The following is a 16,994-nucleotide window of genomic DNA, read 5'->3' on the forward strand; positions in this document are numbered from 1 at the left end:
TTCTTATGTAGATTTTCAATATCTAATTGAGTTCTAAATTATTAAAAAATCTATGGACTAGTTCATTTACTGATCCTTGACCTTAAGGAATGTTTTTATTTTCTAGAATTTTTTCTTTTCTAATTTACCAATCTTATATGTGAACTTTTATCATTATCATGCCAGTTATCACGGGATCTAATCAGCAAAGTCTCAAACTTTTCATAACGACATTTTTCTAGTTCAATTTTTTTTTCAAGCAACTCCAAATTCAAAGATTTTGCAATGTGATTTTTATTTTTAGATATTCATTACATTGGTTGCTACATTGATAACTCTGACAGAATGTTAGATACAAAAAATGTCAATGACAACATGACTGTTGAGATATGTGTACAGCTGTGTATAGGTAACAGATGATTCGGGTTACAGGTATGTTGATTGCGATGTGTGTACAGCTGTGTATGGGTAACAGATTCTTTGGGTTACAGGTATGTTGATTGAGATGTGTGTGCAGCTGTGTATGGGTAACAGATACTTGGGGTTACAGGTATTTTGATTGAGATGTGTGTATAGCTGTGTATGGGTAACAGATACTGGGGGTTACAGGTATGTTGATTGAGATGTGTGTACAGCTATGTATGGGTAACAGATACTTGGGGTTACAGGTATGTTGATTGAGATGTGTGTACAGCTATGTATGGGTAACAGATACTTGGGGTTACAGGTATGTTGATTGAGATGTGTGTACAGCTATGTATGGGTAACAGATACTTGGGGTTACAGGTATGTTGAGATGTGTGTACAGCTGCGTATGGGTAACAAATACTTAGGGTTACAGGTATGTTGTAGAAAAGGACATTGCATTGATTGAGCAAACAAACAACCAAACAAGCAAAGCAGAACAAAATAAACAATTATATAACTTTATAAAGAATATTCATTTAATATTCAACAATAAGCAAATTGGTTATCAATTTGTTAAGTTTGGAATTTGTTAATAGTCTATCTCAATATTAGACAAAAAAACAATAATATCGAACTCCTACGGAAATTAAAAAGGTGAAGTCCGAAAAACTGAAAAAAAAGTAAACACACCTGACTAGTTTAGTCTTAGACGCATGATTTTTTTTAGTTGTTAGAGGCTTTGAACTAGCTGTCAGATAACTGCGAGTACTTTCAGATCTGTTCCTACTGTCTTTTTGTTGGCGGGATATATAAGTACCCGACCACGTCTACTTGTATTCTTGTCCATCTGATGAGTTAAACCTATTTCAACTGATTTTTATAGTTCGTTCTTATGTTGTAGGGGGAGGATTGGGATCCCGCTAACATGTTTAACCCCACACATTATTTATGAATGTGCCTGTCCCAAGTCAGGAGCCTGTAATTCAGTGGTTGTCGTTTGTTTATGTGTGACATATTTGTTTTTCGTTCATTCTTTTATATAAATAAGACAGTTAGTTTTCTCGTTTGAATTGTTTTACATTGTCATATCGGAGCTTTTTATAGCTGACTATGCGGTATGGGCTTTGCTCATTGTTGAAGGCCGTGCGGTGACCTATAGTTGTAAATATCTGTGTCATTGTGGTCTCTTGTGGACAGTTGTCTCATTGGCAATCATACCACATCTTCTTTTTTATATTCGTATTCTCCTGTCAAAGTCGAAGTACTGGCTACTGAATTTGTGATACCATCAGCGATCGAACAGAGGTATAGACCGAGTGATAAGAATAACATTTACTGGTATCAAATTTTTTGCACCAGATGTGCATTTCGCCAATTAATATTTCTTCAATGGTGCTTGAGACTAAAAGGGGGACGAAAGATACCAGAGGAACAGTCAAACTCATAGATTGAAAATAAACTGACAAGGCCTGCCTAAAAAATAAAAGACAAACAGATAAAAAATAGTACAGAAGACACAACATAGAAAACTAAATACTAAGCAACACGAACCCCAACAAACAAACTGGAGGTTTTAAACTATTTGAAAGTTAAAACAAATTATTTAAACATGTTGAGCTTGTAACCAAAAAATAACAAAAAGTACACGAAAGCGGGGGTAAAGAATCCTATCTTCTTATGTGTGAGATATATTCTGTGATAAGAAATTACTTCCAAAATTTTGTAACAGCAAATTTTGATAACACCATATCTGTATTTTCAGTATTAGCTACTGTGTTTGTAGCTGAAACCGTATGAAAACACTATCAACATGTTTGATGCGCGAATTGTCATGACGTAGCAGCAGGGTTTTTAATTGGTCAGTGTGTTGTTTTGCGTTAAAGTTCATCCACTGTCCCTTTTCCTGTCTCTTAGGGACTGTTCAATATTTATCAGATGGATGGGCCGGTGCAAAATGGGGCGGGGCAAGCACTTTTTTTGTGGAAATATTTGGATGGGCAAGAACTTTTTTTAATATGTATAGTGGATGGGCTAGAACTTATTTTATTTGAAAAAAAATTGCTTTCAATTTTATCGGTGTGTAATAAATTCCTTTTGCAGGCACAAAAAACATAAGGGACATGGTCTCAACAATAATTTTCAGTTTAGGCCAAATCATCTTTAAATTTTTTTATAACTTTTTCAAATCAACTTAGATTTTCATAAAACTCTACAATTATTTCATTTATATATTGATCTTACAGAATATCAGGTTGTTTGGTAGTTTGGTGAATTGCTGTCATTCTATGGATTTAATAAATAGGTTAAAAAAAAGCTAAAATTTTCAGTTTTGGCTAAATCCAGATAGTCATCTTTAATTTTTTTCATAACTTTTTCAAATCAACTGACATTTTCATAAAACTCTACAATTATTTCATTTATATATAGATCTTATAGAATACCAGGTTGTTTGGTAGTATGGTGTATTGCTGTCATTCTATGGATTTAATAAATAGGTTAAAAAAAAGCTAAAGTTTTCAGTTTTGGCTAAATCCAGATAGTCATCTTTAATTTTTTTCATAACTTTTTCAAATCAACTGGCATTTTCATAAAACTCTACAATTATTTCATTTATATGTTGATCTTACAGAATACCAGGTTGTTTGGTAGTTTGGTGAATTGCTGTCATTCTATGGATTTAATAGAAAGGTTAAAAAAGCTAAAATTTTCAGTCTAGGCTAAATCCAGAAAGTCATCTTTAATTTTTTTTATAACTTTTTCAAATTAAGATGGATTTCCATAAAACTCTATATCTATTTCATTTATATATTGATCTTACAGAATATCAGGTTGTTTGGTAGTTTGGTGTATTGGTGTCATTCTTATGGATTTAATAAAAAGGTTAAAAAAAGCTTAAATTTTCAGTTTAGGCCAAATCATTGGATAGTCATCTTTAAACTTGTTTATAACTTTTTCAAATCAATTTAGATCTTCATAAGTCTACAGCTATCTCATTTATATATTAATCTTACAGAATGCCAGGTTGTTTGGTGTTTTACTGTCAAATGTACGGAATTAATTAATGGCTGAAAAAGGGTGCATCAAAGTCAAAAATATGTCTGCCTAAATTGCTTTAAAAGACCATAATTTCTTTTTTGAAAAGATTAGATAAAGGGACATTGGTATTTGAACTATATTTAACATGCTGTGTTATTAAGACAATAATTAGTAATTCAGCATATGATAATATTTTTACTAGTCCAAGAGTTATTGTCCCTTAGTTTAAATTATTTCCTTTATTTTAAATCAATATTGTATATGAGGCTGCGAATATAAAATCAAATATATTCATACTGGTTTTAAAAACAATCAAATGTATGGTTCTGATACACACATAAATATTTATATATAAATGGAATTAACTAGCACATTTTAAATTTTGTATTTACACCAAAGTCTATTCTTTGATTTCAAGACACACAATGTAAACTTGCAAACTTTCAAATAGAAAAAGAACTTTAATATTTTTTGATTGTTTTAAGCTTTAGAGGGGCAAGGACTTTTTTTATAGATTTTTTTAGATGGGCGAGGACTTTTTTTCAGAATTTAAAAGGATGGGCATTAACTTTTTTAATGAATCAATATTAAGAATGCACCGGCCCATCCATCTGATAAATATTGAACGGTCCCTTACATGTTTAAGACCCCAACACATTCTTGGTGTGTCTGTCTAATGTGTATTGTCTCTGTTTCAGTGATTAGTATAAAAAAAGAAAATGTGGTATGATTGCCAATGAGACAACCCTCCACGACGAGAGACCAAAATGACACAGAAATTAACAACTATAGGTCGCCGTACGGCCTTTAACAATGAACAAAAGCCATACTGCATAGTCAGCTATACAAGGCCCCGAAATGACAATGTAAAACAATTCAAACGAGAAAACTAACGGCCTTATTTATGTACAAATAATCAACAAACGACAACCACTGAATTACAGGATCCTAACTTTGGATAGGCACATACATACATAATGTGGTGGGGTTAAACATGTTAGTGAATGTCGGTTGCTGTCTACCATATTTCATTCTCATTTCGGATATTATTTTTACATACTTATAGTCAATACCTTCTGTCTCCAGATTTAAATTTTCTTATAAGCATGCATACCATTAGTTTTTACTCTGTAAATAATTCGTTATTTTACAGTATTCTTCTCAGTGTTTTTGTGGCGATTCTTTGGACAATTCAGGTGTGTATAATGAGACAAATGATAGTGAATGCTATCGAGAATGTCAAGGGAATTCGTCGAAAATATGTGGTGGAAATTGGCGTAATTCTGTTTATCAGTGTAAGTAAATTGCTTGTAGTTAAATAATAGCAATAGAGAAGTAACATTGAACATAAAGAGAAGATGTGGTATGAATGCCAATGAGACTACTATCCACAAGGGACATTTGATTTTAACTACTATAGGTCATATTTTCAAATAACGTTTACATCATTTTTTTTAATACAATTCAAACATAGTCCAGTAGTTCGGTACTGGTATGAAACAGTGATACTGTTAAATTGACATTTCTTGAGAATAATATTATTCAAGCTATAATTTTTTCTCATGCAGGTTTCTGATTCTATAATTTGCATAGATTTAGATATAATTTTAGATCTGGTTTAATAAGCTCTTTTAAGTTTTTTTATTAGATATTTTGGCCTTAATCATATAAAAAGAAACAGTTATCGTCGAATTTTGCATCAGATGCTTTCAAAATGGAGGCGTTATTGTTATTATATATAATCGTTTATTTTTGATAAATCTTGATAAAAGTGTTTTCCATAGTAAATCGCATACCATAATATATCTTAGATCTATATTCATTAAGCTATAAAGGCTATGAATTGTTCATTATTGCTTAATCGACTTACTGATACAGATTGTAATTTTTCTAATGTTTATGAATCATGTTCATAGCTAAAGGTATTTTGTGATTGAATATGTGAAATCTTGTTAAAGAAATGATAACGGGAAAACATTTATCAGGCAACATTTGATTCATGAAATAAGGCATTAATGTATTAAGGATGTATTCTTCTGAGGTTTTAGTCTCGTTGAAATCTTGTTTTGGGATTAATTCCAAAACATGTGAAACAAGTTGAAAATATGAATGAATTTAATACAATTTATAATCAAACTTAACTCTGAGTAAAAAAATTTGTATTTATGTACAATAAGTTGTTTTTAAGTAATATTTTTTTCAAATTTTATTTCCAATCAAGTCAGTCTTTTGAGAAAAGTGATGAGGGGTACAAGTAATTATTTTACAAGAAACATGTACATCCCATATCAATTATTTTCTTTTCAATTTCTTAGATATGCATTGTTCTATCATTTGTAAAAAAGAAGTTGAAATAATATGCATTTTGTTCTTAAAATACAGAAAAATCACAAATTGACAAAATTGACAGCATGGTAAAAAGTAAAAACACAAAAATACTGAACTCCGAGGAAAATTCAAAAAGGAAAGTCCCAAATCAAATGGCAAAACTAACAGCTCAAACACATCAAACGAATGGATAACAACTGTCATATTCCTGACTTGGTACAGGCATTTTTCTGATTTACTGTAAAAGAATTCTGTAAATCTAACAGGTAAAAGCATCAGAATATGATAAAACTTTTTTATGTCAACACCTACCTGTTGGGTTTTTTTTTTTAGGTTAAATTTATTCAGATAGGTCAACTTTATGTTTATTGAAAGTATGAAAAAAAGTAAATTTTGGAACTATGATTTTTTTACGCTAATAGCCCAAAAATTAGTAAAAAAATATGTAAAATGGGAAAATCATCAAAATTGAATACTTTCAAAGGACCTTAGCAAAAAAGAAGTGCACCACTATATGATGTTTTTTTCACCATACATTTTTTACAGTCTTATAATCCCAAAAATCAGGTTTAGAAAAAAGTTTAATTCTACAAATTGTTGGCTCCTCAGAGGTGTACATCCTTAAGGGCGTTCGATACAGTTACAGGGAAGGTAATGACGTTGTTAACGTAAAATGTTATTTTCGCGACGTCGAACTGTGAAATATCGGGAAAACATACATTTTTCGACTGACTTTTATCATTCACACTTATTCAACTTGAAAACGAGTTCATGGACCCCTCTTTTTTTAAATTACATTTGGTTTGATTACGTATGAAGATTATTTGTACCAATTTTCATAAAAACGTAAATAGTTTTTTTAAATTTGATAAATGTACAGCAAAAATGACGTTTTTTTTCTACATTCACGAACATTTGATAAATATGAAGTATTTGAAAAAATAAAATACATAAATTTATATGCCATTATTATGAAACAGAAAGTACAAATAGTTTAACAAAAAACAGCTTGTGTTTATCTTTTAAAAGGAAAAATACATCCACAAATTCCTATTTTTGAGTAAATATCTGAAATTTCGACCTCATTTTACTTAAAAAGTAGCACATGAAGGTATATTTTTTATTACATTTTTGATTTAATCAGGTAAAAAATAGCCTATATGAAAATTTTCATCAAAATCTAAATACGGGATTAAAACGGTATCGTATGCCCTTAAGTGTCATTTGATACAAAAGACTCGTTGTGACACTTGTAATTATTGGACCCTAAATTTTAATATGCATATTCTCTAAACCTGAATCCTCGTTTCCATATGCAGCAGAAAAAACATGATATATCTACTAGCAAATGTGTACATCAAGACACCTTAATGTTTGCTACACAGTTGGACATGCCTCAGACAAAAAATACCTCGTAGGTGACAAGCTATTGAATTTTCAGCTGGTATAGAATTTACAAGTGGTTTATTGTGGAACTTGCAAATGAACATATTGCATATCAGTAAACTGCACTTATTTTAGGGCTATACGTTTTTATTCGGTAGTTTGATTGATGTTTTGAATTGATAATGCAACATCGTGATTTTTTGTATAGTTTTCTTTTGATTGGCAACTGTATTGTTTACCGTTCAATTGGACATATACTCATTAAAGATACCAAAATTAAAAATACATTGTAACCTTAATACTGAATTTTCTTTTGTATCCGTTTGGCATTATCTTAAACTGAAATTGTAAAACACATTGTTTTAAAGATAAGAAAACGTGTATGTTAGGTTGGTATTTTTAGTTATTATTTCACATGGATAAAACTATGAAATACATAATGAATATGTTGATTCTGTGGACAAAGCTTCAAAATATAGTGTCTTCTAAAGTATTAGACATAAATGAGCCCTCAGGAAATCCCACACACAAACACATGATGATGATATATTGGCGAATCATAAGTCCTTCACGATTTGAATGAACATTCTGCACAAACAACAATACATTACCGGCTCATCAGCATTTTTACAAAAGAATTCCGTAGTGTTCGCAGTGAATGAGATTCTAGGGGAAAAAAGGATAATTTTGTTTTCCAACTTTAATTTTTCAAGCATGCATGCCATCATTCTTAATATGAAATTTAAAAATCGTCAAAAAGAAATAATCCACATATATTGAAATGGTAACATACGCTATAAAGTAATTGCATTTGGGTGCCGTACGGCACATATTGTTAAAAGTGAACAAAAAGGTAAAACATGCTTCAGAGAGAGACAAGTGATAAGTATTTCTTATTGACAACATATTTCTTCAATTTAGGTTTCAACAAATTGTCGAAATTCCAATGGGAACGAACTGTTTGTCTCTTTTTTCCTAACTCTAAGCTTGTTTCATCTTAGTACGAGATCCCTCAGACGCTTGTCAAAAACTAGAAGATCAAAGAAGCCGGATCATTTAATTTATCTTTCAGATATATTGATAATTTTCTTTTTATTAACGATCCAAATTTTTCTAACTGTGTTTCATTAATATTCATTAAGAAATATTAAGTCTTGAAATCAATGAAACACAAACAGATGCATCATTTCCAGACTTTTACATGTCTGTAGATGCAAATTACATCATTTAATGTTGATTACAAAGTTGGTAGAATATGATATGTCTGAGATAAATATTTTGAATAATTTCTTTTGTTTTTTTTAGATGAAAATTGTACATCACCTGGATTAAACGAGTTTACAGTTGCATCAACTAATACTAATGTTGTTCCAAGTACAGAAGTGACATACACATGTGAATTTGGTTACCAGTTACCAGCTGGAGATTTGGGAACCAGAGTATGTCAGCTCGGTGGTACATGGCCAAAACCTCCACTAGCATGTGAAGGTAATAACTATTTACTACTCATCATCATTTGAAAGTAGGAATTATTTACCACTTATCATCTAGTTGGATTATGTAGTGTGTTCTGTTTACCAGTGCATGTTCAATTAATTCACCATCAATTAATTTTAATATTTAGATTGTCCATTCCCCCCGTGTTATTAAAAATATACCACATCTGCATATGTTAAACACATTTTCAAAATCATTCGGTATAAAAAAAAATATATAGGTGCTAGGCAGACTTTGTGAAACGTAACCAGTACCTGAACAGAAAGTGAATGAACCAGAAAGTATCGTCTTCTCAGAAAAGAGTTAATCTGTGGATATCAAGACCTTGACGATAAATATTCTGTGATGATACATGATGGACTTAAATTATAGATTTTAGGTACTGACGTTGTTTATCATCTTAATTACGTGTTAATGTGTTCCTTTAGTTGTCTTTAAAAACTGTGAACCTTTATTGTTTGTACCATTTAAGGAAAAATCCATTTGGCTGGGTTCAGTACATCCTGTCATGTTATTATGTTATTTTTGTGCTTTAGGTCTTTTTTTAATACTTGACATTATTTACAAAAAGGTGAAAATAATTGAATGCATGGAAATGTATTGGATAGGGTGTAGCAAATGTCGTATCAGTGGGTATTCTACCAACTTCTTCATTTTGTTTCCTCTTGTAGTTTAAATAATACATTAACATTAAATATAATACATGTATAACTCCGAATCATTTATATTTAATAGTAACCCCAACATCAACGGAAGAAATTATGACGTCAGAAGTGACATCTATCGCAACATCTGCAATTAGTCCACTAGAATGTCTATGTCCCTGTTCTCAGGTTGGAAAAAGCAATTGGGGTTCCGCACGTGGAATGAATCTCACTTTTGAAGAATTAAGAGAAATGCTGAAGCCAGATCTAGACTTTTTGAAGAAAGAACTGGGTGTAAACAAATACAATACATCCCGGATGCGTCGTTCTAAAATATCAGCTCCAGATGATCGTATATCGGCGACATCCGTAGGATATGTTGGAGTCGTCTTCATTTGCATTATAACAGTTATGATTGTTTTTCTTGACATACTAGGCTGCCTTGTAGCCAAGTTCAAATGAATTGGTTCCTAATGTTAGTGTTTTTCCCATAACAGACATTTATCATGTAATCTATTAATATCGTGATATGTGCCATGTTAGCAGTATTAGTCACATTTATTTTTTATTTATTTTTATTTCTAACTAACGTGAAAGGCATTTGTCATACAGGGACATATATTTCATTGACGTAGTCCCTGATTCTGCTAACTTTGAATACCCTATATAGAAAGAAAAGTTCCATAATGTTGATCAACTTGAATAATCCATTACATTACTATGTGTTCTGTTGGTAACTAGCTAGTGTGTGATTTTCTGACTTTGTGCATCACCTACATCAGTAAAGCTTATACAGTTTCTCCAAACGATAACCATGAAATCTCATTTGTACACTGGTCATAATGAAACATACACGTTTTTGTGAACAGATGTAAATACTATACAGAGCTTTGCATTTCCCATTTTATTACAAAACTCTTCAATGCATTTATTGATGTGCGCACTTTAGTAATGTTGTTGCTTTTATCTTCTTTCCTTCTATTAGCCCTTGTGTATACTATTGTTTGTTTGACCTTATTATATCACTGTGTCTAGGGGTGCATACATTGTCAATAAAGAATGTGTGTTCGTTTGTTTGGTTTTTTATCGTTTTAGTATTAATTGGTATTCAAAGACAGGAAAACTCTAAAAGGGTTATTTAAAATTCGTGTAATTTTGGTTAATATGTCTGTAATGACAAGTTAAGTTCAATGTAAATCAAATAAATTATTTGCTTCGTCTTGGTTTTTATGCATGCTGAATAAAAAAAAACGCCTCACTTTCAACATACCAGAATATTGCCTTAATAAAATATCTATTAAGAAATGTGCAATTTACCTACATGGACCTTATACAAAAACATTTCCTTTAATCCCCATGTTGTGTAAAGTAGATAAATGCGTTGTGTATAGATTGTGTTTATTCAACGTCTAGCCATTGCTATTTAAGTAACGTCATAAAACATAAGTATCAGGTAGCAACGTTAACATGTATGAAATCGCTCTAAATTCCCGACAGGCCTTGATGAAGAGCATTATTGACATAAGTAATTAATTTACTAAAACATATCTAAAATAATGCTTCATTGCTTCATTGGTTTTTTCATATTTGTATGATTTGAAAAACAATCAATGGAGAACTGAGTATTGCACATGTTGAAGAAAATACAGAACAAAACTTACAGAGTTGTAATCCACATGCCGTTATATTTAAATTATAAGCCCATTAACTAGAAGAAAGAAAAACATCTGGTTATTGACAATTGCACAAAAGGACTTTTCCAGAAGATTGGTATAGCGCGAAAAAATAACCAAAACAAGACACTTATTCTAATAGACCAAAGTACAGAAGTGACATACACATGTGAATTTGGTTACCAGTTACTAGCTGGAGATTTGGGAACCAGAGTATGTCAGCTCGGTGGTACATGGCCAAAACCTCCACCAGCATGTGAAGGTAATAACTATTTACTACTCATCATCATTTGAAAGTAGGAATTATTTACCACTTATCATCTAGTTGGATTATGTAGTGTGTTTTGTTTACCAGTGCATGTTCAATTAATTCACCATCAATTAATTTTAATATTTAGATTGTCCATTCCCCCCGTGTTATTAAAAATATACCACATCTGCATATGTTATACACATTTTCAAAATCATTCGGTATAAAACAAATATATAGGTGCTAGGCAGACTTTGTCTAACGTAACCAGTACCTGAACAGAAAGTGAATGAACCAGAAAGTATCGTCTTCTCAGAAAAGAGTTAATCTGTGGATATCAAGACCTTGACGATAAATATTCCGTGATGATACATGATGGACTTAAATTATAGATTTTAGGTACTGAAGTTGTTTATCATCTTAATTACGTGTTAATGTGTTCCTTTAGTTGTCTTTAAAAACTGTGAACCTTTATTATTTGTACCATTTTAGGAAAAATCCATTTGGCTGGGTTCAGTACATCCTGTCATGTTATTATGTTATTTTTGTGCTTTAGGTCTTTTTTTAATACTTGACATTATTTACAAAAAGGTGAAAATAATTGAATGCATGGAAATGTATTGGATAGGGTGTAGCAAATGTCGTATCAGTGGGTATTCTACCAACTTCTTCATTTTGTTTCCTCTTGTAGTTTAAATAATACATTAACATTAAATATAATACATGTATAACTCCGAATCATTTATATTTAATAGTAACCCCAACATCAACGGAAGAAATTATGACGTCAGAAGTGACATCTATCGCAACATCTGCAATTAGTCCACTAGAATGTCTATGTCCCTGTTCTCAGGTTGGAAAAAGCAATTGGGGTTCCGCACGTTGAATGAATCTCACTTTTGAAGAATTAAGAGAAATGCTGAAGCCAGATCTAGACTTTTTGAAGAAAGAACTGGGTGTAAACAAATACAATACATCCCGGATGCGTCGTTCTAAGATATCAGCTCCAGATGATCGTATATCGGCGACATCCGTAGGATATGTTGGAGTCGTCTTCATTTGCATTATAACAGTTATGATTGTTTTTCTTGACATACTAGGCTGCCTTGTAGCCAAGTTCAAATGAATTGGTTCCTAATGTTAGTGTTTTTCCCATAACAGACATTTATCATGTAATCTATTAATATCGTGATATGTGCCATGTTAGCAGTATTAGTCACATTTATTTTTTATTTATTTTTATTTCTAACTAACGTGAAAGGCATTTGTCATACAGGGACATATATTTCATTGACGTAGTCCCTGATTCTGCTAACTTTGAATACCCTATATAGAAAGAAAAGTTCCATAATGTTGATCAACTTGAATAATCCATTACATTACTATGTGTTCTGTTGGTAACTAGCTAGTATGTGATTTTCTGACTTTGTGCATCACCTACATCAGTAAAGCTTATACAGTTTCTCCAAACGATAACCATGAAATCTCATTTGTACACTGGTCATAATGAAACATACACGTTTTTGTGAACAGATGTAAATACTATACAGAGCTTTGCATTTCCCATTTTATTACAAAACTCTTCAATGCATTTATTGATGTGCGCACTTTAGTAATATTGTTGATTTTATCTTCTTTCCTTCTATTAGCCCTTGTGTATACTATTGTTTGTTTGACCTTATTATATCACTGTGTCTAGGGGTGCATACATTGTCAATAAAGAATGTGTGTTCGTTTGTTTGGTTTTTTATCGTTTTAGTATTAATTGGTATTCAAAGACAGGAAAACTCTAAAAGGGTTATTTAAAATTCGTGTAATTTTGGTTAATATGTCTGTAATGACAAGTTAAGTTCAATGTAAATCAAATAAATTATTTGCTTCGTCTTGGTTTTTATGCATGCTGAATAAAAAAAAACGCCTCACTTTCAACATACCAGAATATTGCCTTAATAAAATATCTATTAAGAAATGTGCAATTTACCTACATGGACCTTATACAAAAACATTTCCTTTAATCCCCATGTTGTGTAAAGTAGATAAATGCGTTGTGTATAGATTGTGTTTATTCAACGTCTAGCCATTGCTATTTAAGTAACGTCATAAAACATAAGTATCAGGTAGCAACGTTAACATGTATGAAATCGCTCTAAATTCCCGACAGGCCTTGATGAAGAGCATTATTGACATAAGTAATTAATTTACTAAAACATATCTAAAATAATGCTTCATTGCTTCATTGGTTTTTTCATATTTGTATGATTTGAAAAACAATCAATGGAGAACTGAGTATTGCACATGTTGAAGAAAATACAGAACAAAACTTACAGAGTTGTAATCCACATGCCGTTATATTTAAATTATAAGCCCATTAACTAGAAGAGAAAAAAAACATCTGGTTATTAACAATTGCACAAAAGGACTTTTCCAGAAAGTTGGTATAGCGCGAAAAAATAACCAAAACAAGACACTTATTCTAATAGACCAAAGATGTTATATCAGGAATTTATACGCGCATTCAAAGTAAACGATGCTGAAAGAGCTCACCGATTTCGATCTATTTCTTGTAAAAAGAAGTTGTAAATGCTGTATCGTCTCTTTACATTTGTTGTTGCTTTAGCAAAAAACAATAAACAGATAGTTTTCGTAGATGCATATATTATTATGAGAGAATAGCTATCTTAACAATTCGGAATTCAGGACAAAATTTGGAATTCAATACTACAATCCATCTCTCTCGTATGGTATTAACATACTTGGTTATCAAAATGGATACCACTACTTCACAAAAATTATCATAATACAAAACGATGCATAGCAGTGGTCTCAGGATGCTCGACTTAATGTTTTAATTAATTTTTGCACCTGACACAAAACTGCAATTACGCAGTTATGAGGACGAACGACTGTCAAAATTTGTTTTGTCTTGCAAAATTAAGAAACTCTCCATTGTTGACATCTTTCTTAATGTTTTGAGTTAAGAAAAGCATTCCCCTTTTTTTTTGTGGCAACTTTGGAAAAGAAGTAACTCTAAGGCAATACACAAAATCAAGTGCCTGATTGCTTTCTATATAGCATGCAATGCCACTTTACTTGGAAAAAAGATTTGTTCAACAATATTGCCAATAAATTAATACGCACATAACATATGCATCATCTTAACTAGTGAAGGAAGCAGAATGTGTAACATGTACGCAAACAAGAAACGAATTTGGAGCTCCTGAAATATTAACGATAAAAACCAAAGAAATGACAGCCTGAAATGAAACATCCTCACTTTAGAAATGGCTGCAACTTAACATAGAAATGGTCATTGTTTTATCAACGCTTACATCTTAAGAAATTGCAAAGCATGTAACACGTACATCTGTAGCGCAAATAACGAAATGCAAGCATACAACATCAATAGAAGTACAATATAATTTACTCATCATAGATACTAGGATTGAAATTTTGTATTTGCGCCAAATGCACGTTTCGTCTACAAATGACTTATCAGTGACGCTCCAATCAAAAAAAGTTAAAAAGCCCAAATAAAGTACGAATATGAAGAGCATTGAGGACAAAAGCATCCTAAACATTTTGCCAAATATAGCTTACGTCATCTATTCCTGAGATAGGCGATAGCAAGACCTGTCAATGCAGAAGACTCGGTCAATTACACTGACAAATAAAGGAATCGCTTTAAATTTAACGTATTTAGTACTAAATGAATAAATAGCCGTACCTGCTTTTTCTTAACAGATGAAGAAGTTAATAGCCATATACACACTTGAATACTTGAAGAGTAACATGCGAATCCATACGATAATAGTAAAATCCGCATCAAATTAAGTCTATAAGAGGGGCGAAGAATATAAGAGGGACAGTCAAACTCATAGATCGAAAATGAACTGACAACGCACTGGATAAAAATGAAAAAGACAAACAGCCAAATAATAGTACACATGACACAACATAGAAAACTAGACTTTTTGTGTATGAAAGTTTTTTTCATAGATCATCTACCTTGTCACTGACTTATGAATTGAACAGAGACTACCACTCCGTCAGCAGCCGTTCTATATAGTAGAAACTAGACATGCGAACAGATAATACCATCGGAGACTACCACTCTTTCAACAACGGTTCTATATAGTAGAACCTAGACGTTGGAACAGATAATACCATCGGAGACTACCACTCCGTCAACAGTGGTTCTATATAGTAGAACCTAGACATGCGAATAGATAACACCATTGATAGAACGAAATCACGTGAGCCTAAATCCATCAATTGGAAATACAGCTTTGAAATACTGATGGATTCAGTCGAAGATTATACCAGGCAGTTGGCTAAGCGCAAAAAGGGAGACGTATATACTCTTTCAGAATGGATTAAGGCTGTGGGGTCGTTGATATCAATCAGAATTAAGAGACTAGAGGGGTCTATCAATACCCATGCTCCGTCAATCTTTGAAGACCCAAATGTTGCAAAACACTTGCCTTCTACCTCCAGGACAAATATGTACCCGCAGATAAGCCCCAAATATACCATACAGTCTAAGACTCTTTCATCGTGTTTTCATCAGAATGTCGGCATTCCAATGGGAACCAATTGTGTCCTCTTTTGTCGACTTGTTCCGTTATTATTATGAGGCTGACTTCGTAAAGAAACATCTAAAGAAGAAGGATAAAAGTTAATAATATCCTTTAACTTTACTTTCCGCTATATACTAAGAAGATGATGTTCTCTTACTACATAATTAAAAATTTGGTGACTATGTTGAACGCATTTATCCCATCAAACTAGAGATAAAGAATACAACAAATACAGTTAAGTCCGCCTCATATCTTGACTTATATCTCGAAATTTACAATAAAGATCGATTAAAAACAAAACTTTACGACAAAAGAGATGATTTCAGCTTCCCAATTGTGAACTTTTGGTGGCCTTCGGCTGTTGTTTGCTCTATAGTCGGGTTGTTGTCGCTTTGACACATTCCCCATTTCCTTTCTCAATTTTATTTCCGTTTCTCAGCAGCAACATTCCAGCAGCGCCTGCTTAGGAGTAAATATCTCCCAATTGATACGATATTTCCGTGCTTGAATTTCCAATCATGATTTCCTTGATAGAGGGTTGCTGCTTACAAGGAAGCTATTAAATCAAGAGTTCAAAATGTTGATATTGCATTCGTCCCTTCGTAAATTTTACGGATGCCATCACGAGTTGGGTAACCGTTATGGAATAACTGTTTCACAGATTATATCGGATATGTCCATTACGTCGTAACTACAATCCCCTTCTCTTTTAATGAATGTGACCTACTGAATCGGAATATTTACAGTGTTTTACATGAGCAACACGACGGGTGACACATGAGGAGCGAAATCTGCTTACCTTTTTCGGAGCACCTGAGGTCACACCTAGATTATGTATGATTCGTGTTGCTTAGTGTTTAGTTTTCTATTTTGTGTCATGTGTACTATTATTTGTCTGGGTTTTTATTGCGTTTTTAGCAACGGCGTTGTCCGTTTATTTTCGATCTATGAATTAGACTGTCCCTCTGGCATATTTCGCCCCACTGTTGGAGATTACAGAATCATTCCGTCAGCAGTTGTTTGATATAGTAGAACCGAAATAAGTGAAAGATAGTTCTACCGTAGAATACTTTTCCGTCGGCAGTGGTTAGATATTGTAAAACTGGAAGATGCAAACAGATACTACCATCGGAGACTACCATTCCGTCAACATCAGTTCCACGTAGTTGAAACATGTGACGAGCAATATGACATTAGGGGACCTACAAATAAGACA

At 32.3% G+C, this 16,994-nt stretch overlaps 1 protein-coding gene across 1 annotated transcript; it reads left to right on the forward strand.

The window, feature by feature from the left end:
- The first annotated feature begins 425 nt into the window (after positions 1-425).
- LOC139500493 (uncharacterized) lies at positions 426-10,357 on the forward strand. Its single transcript, XM_071289233.1, has 4 exons — positions 426-470; positions 4,577-4,718; positions 8,443-8,625; positions 9,370-10,357. Exons 1-4 carry the CDS (start codon positions 426-428, stop codon positions 9,738-9,740), a joined length of 741 nt encoding a protein of 246 aa, XP_071145334.1. The 3' UTR covers positions 9,741-10,357.
- Positions 10,358-16,994: the final 6,637 nt, after the last annotated feature.

The sequence above is a fragment of the Mytilus edulis genome, chromosome 13 (genome assembly GCF_963676685.1).
Source record: "Mytilus edulis chromosome 13, xbMytEdul2.2, whole genome shotgun sequence".
Lineage (NCBI taxonomy): Eukaryota > Metazoa > Mollusca > Bivalvia > Mytilida > Mytilidae > Mytilus > Mytilus edulis.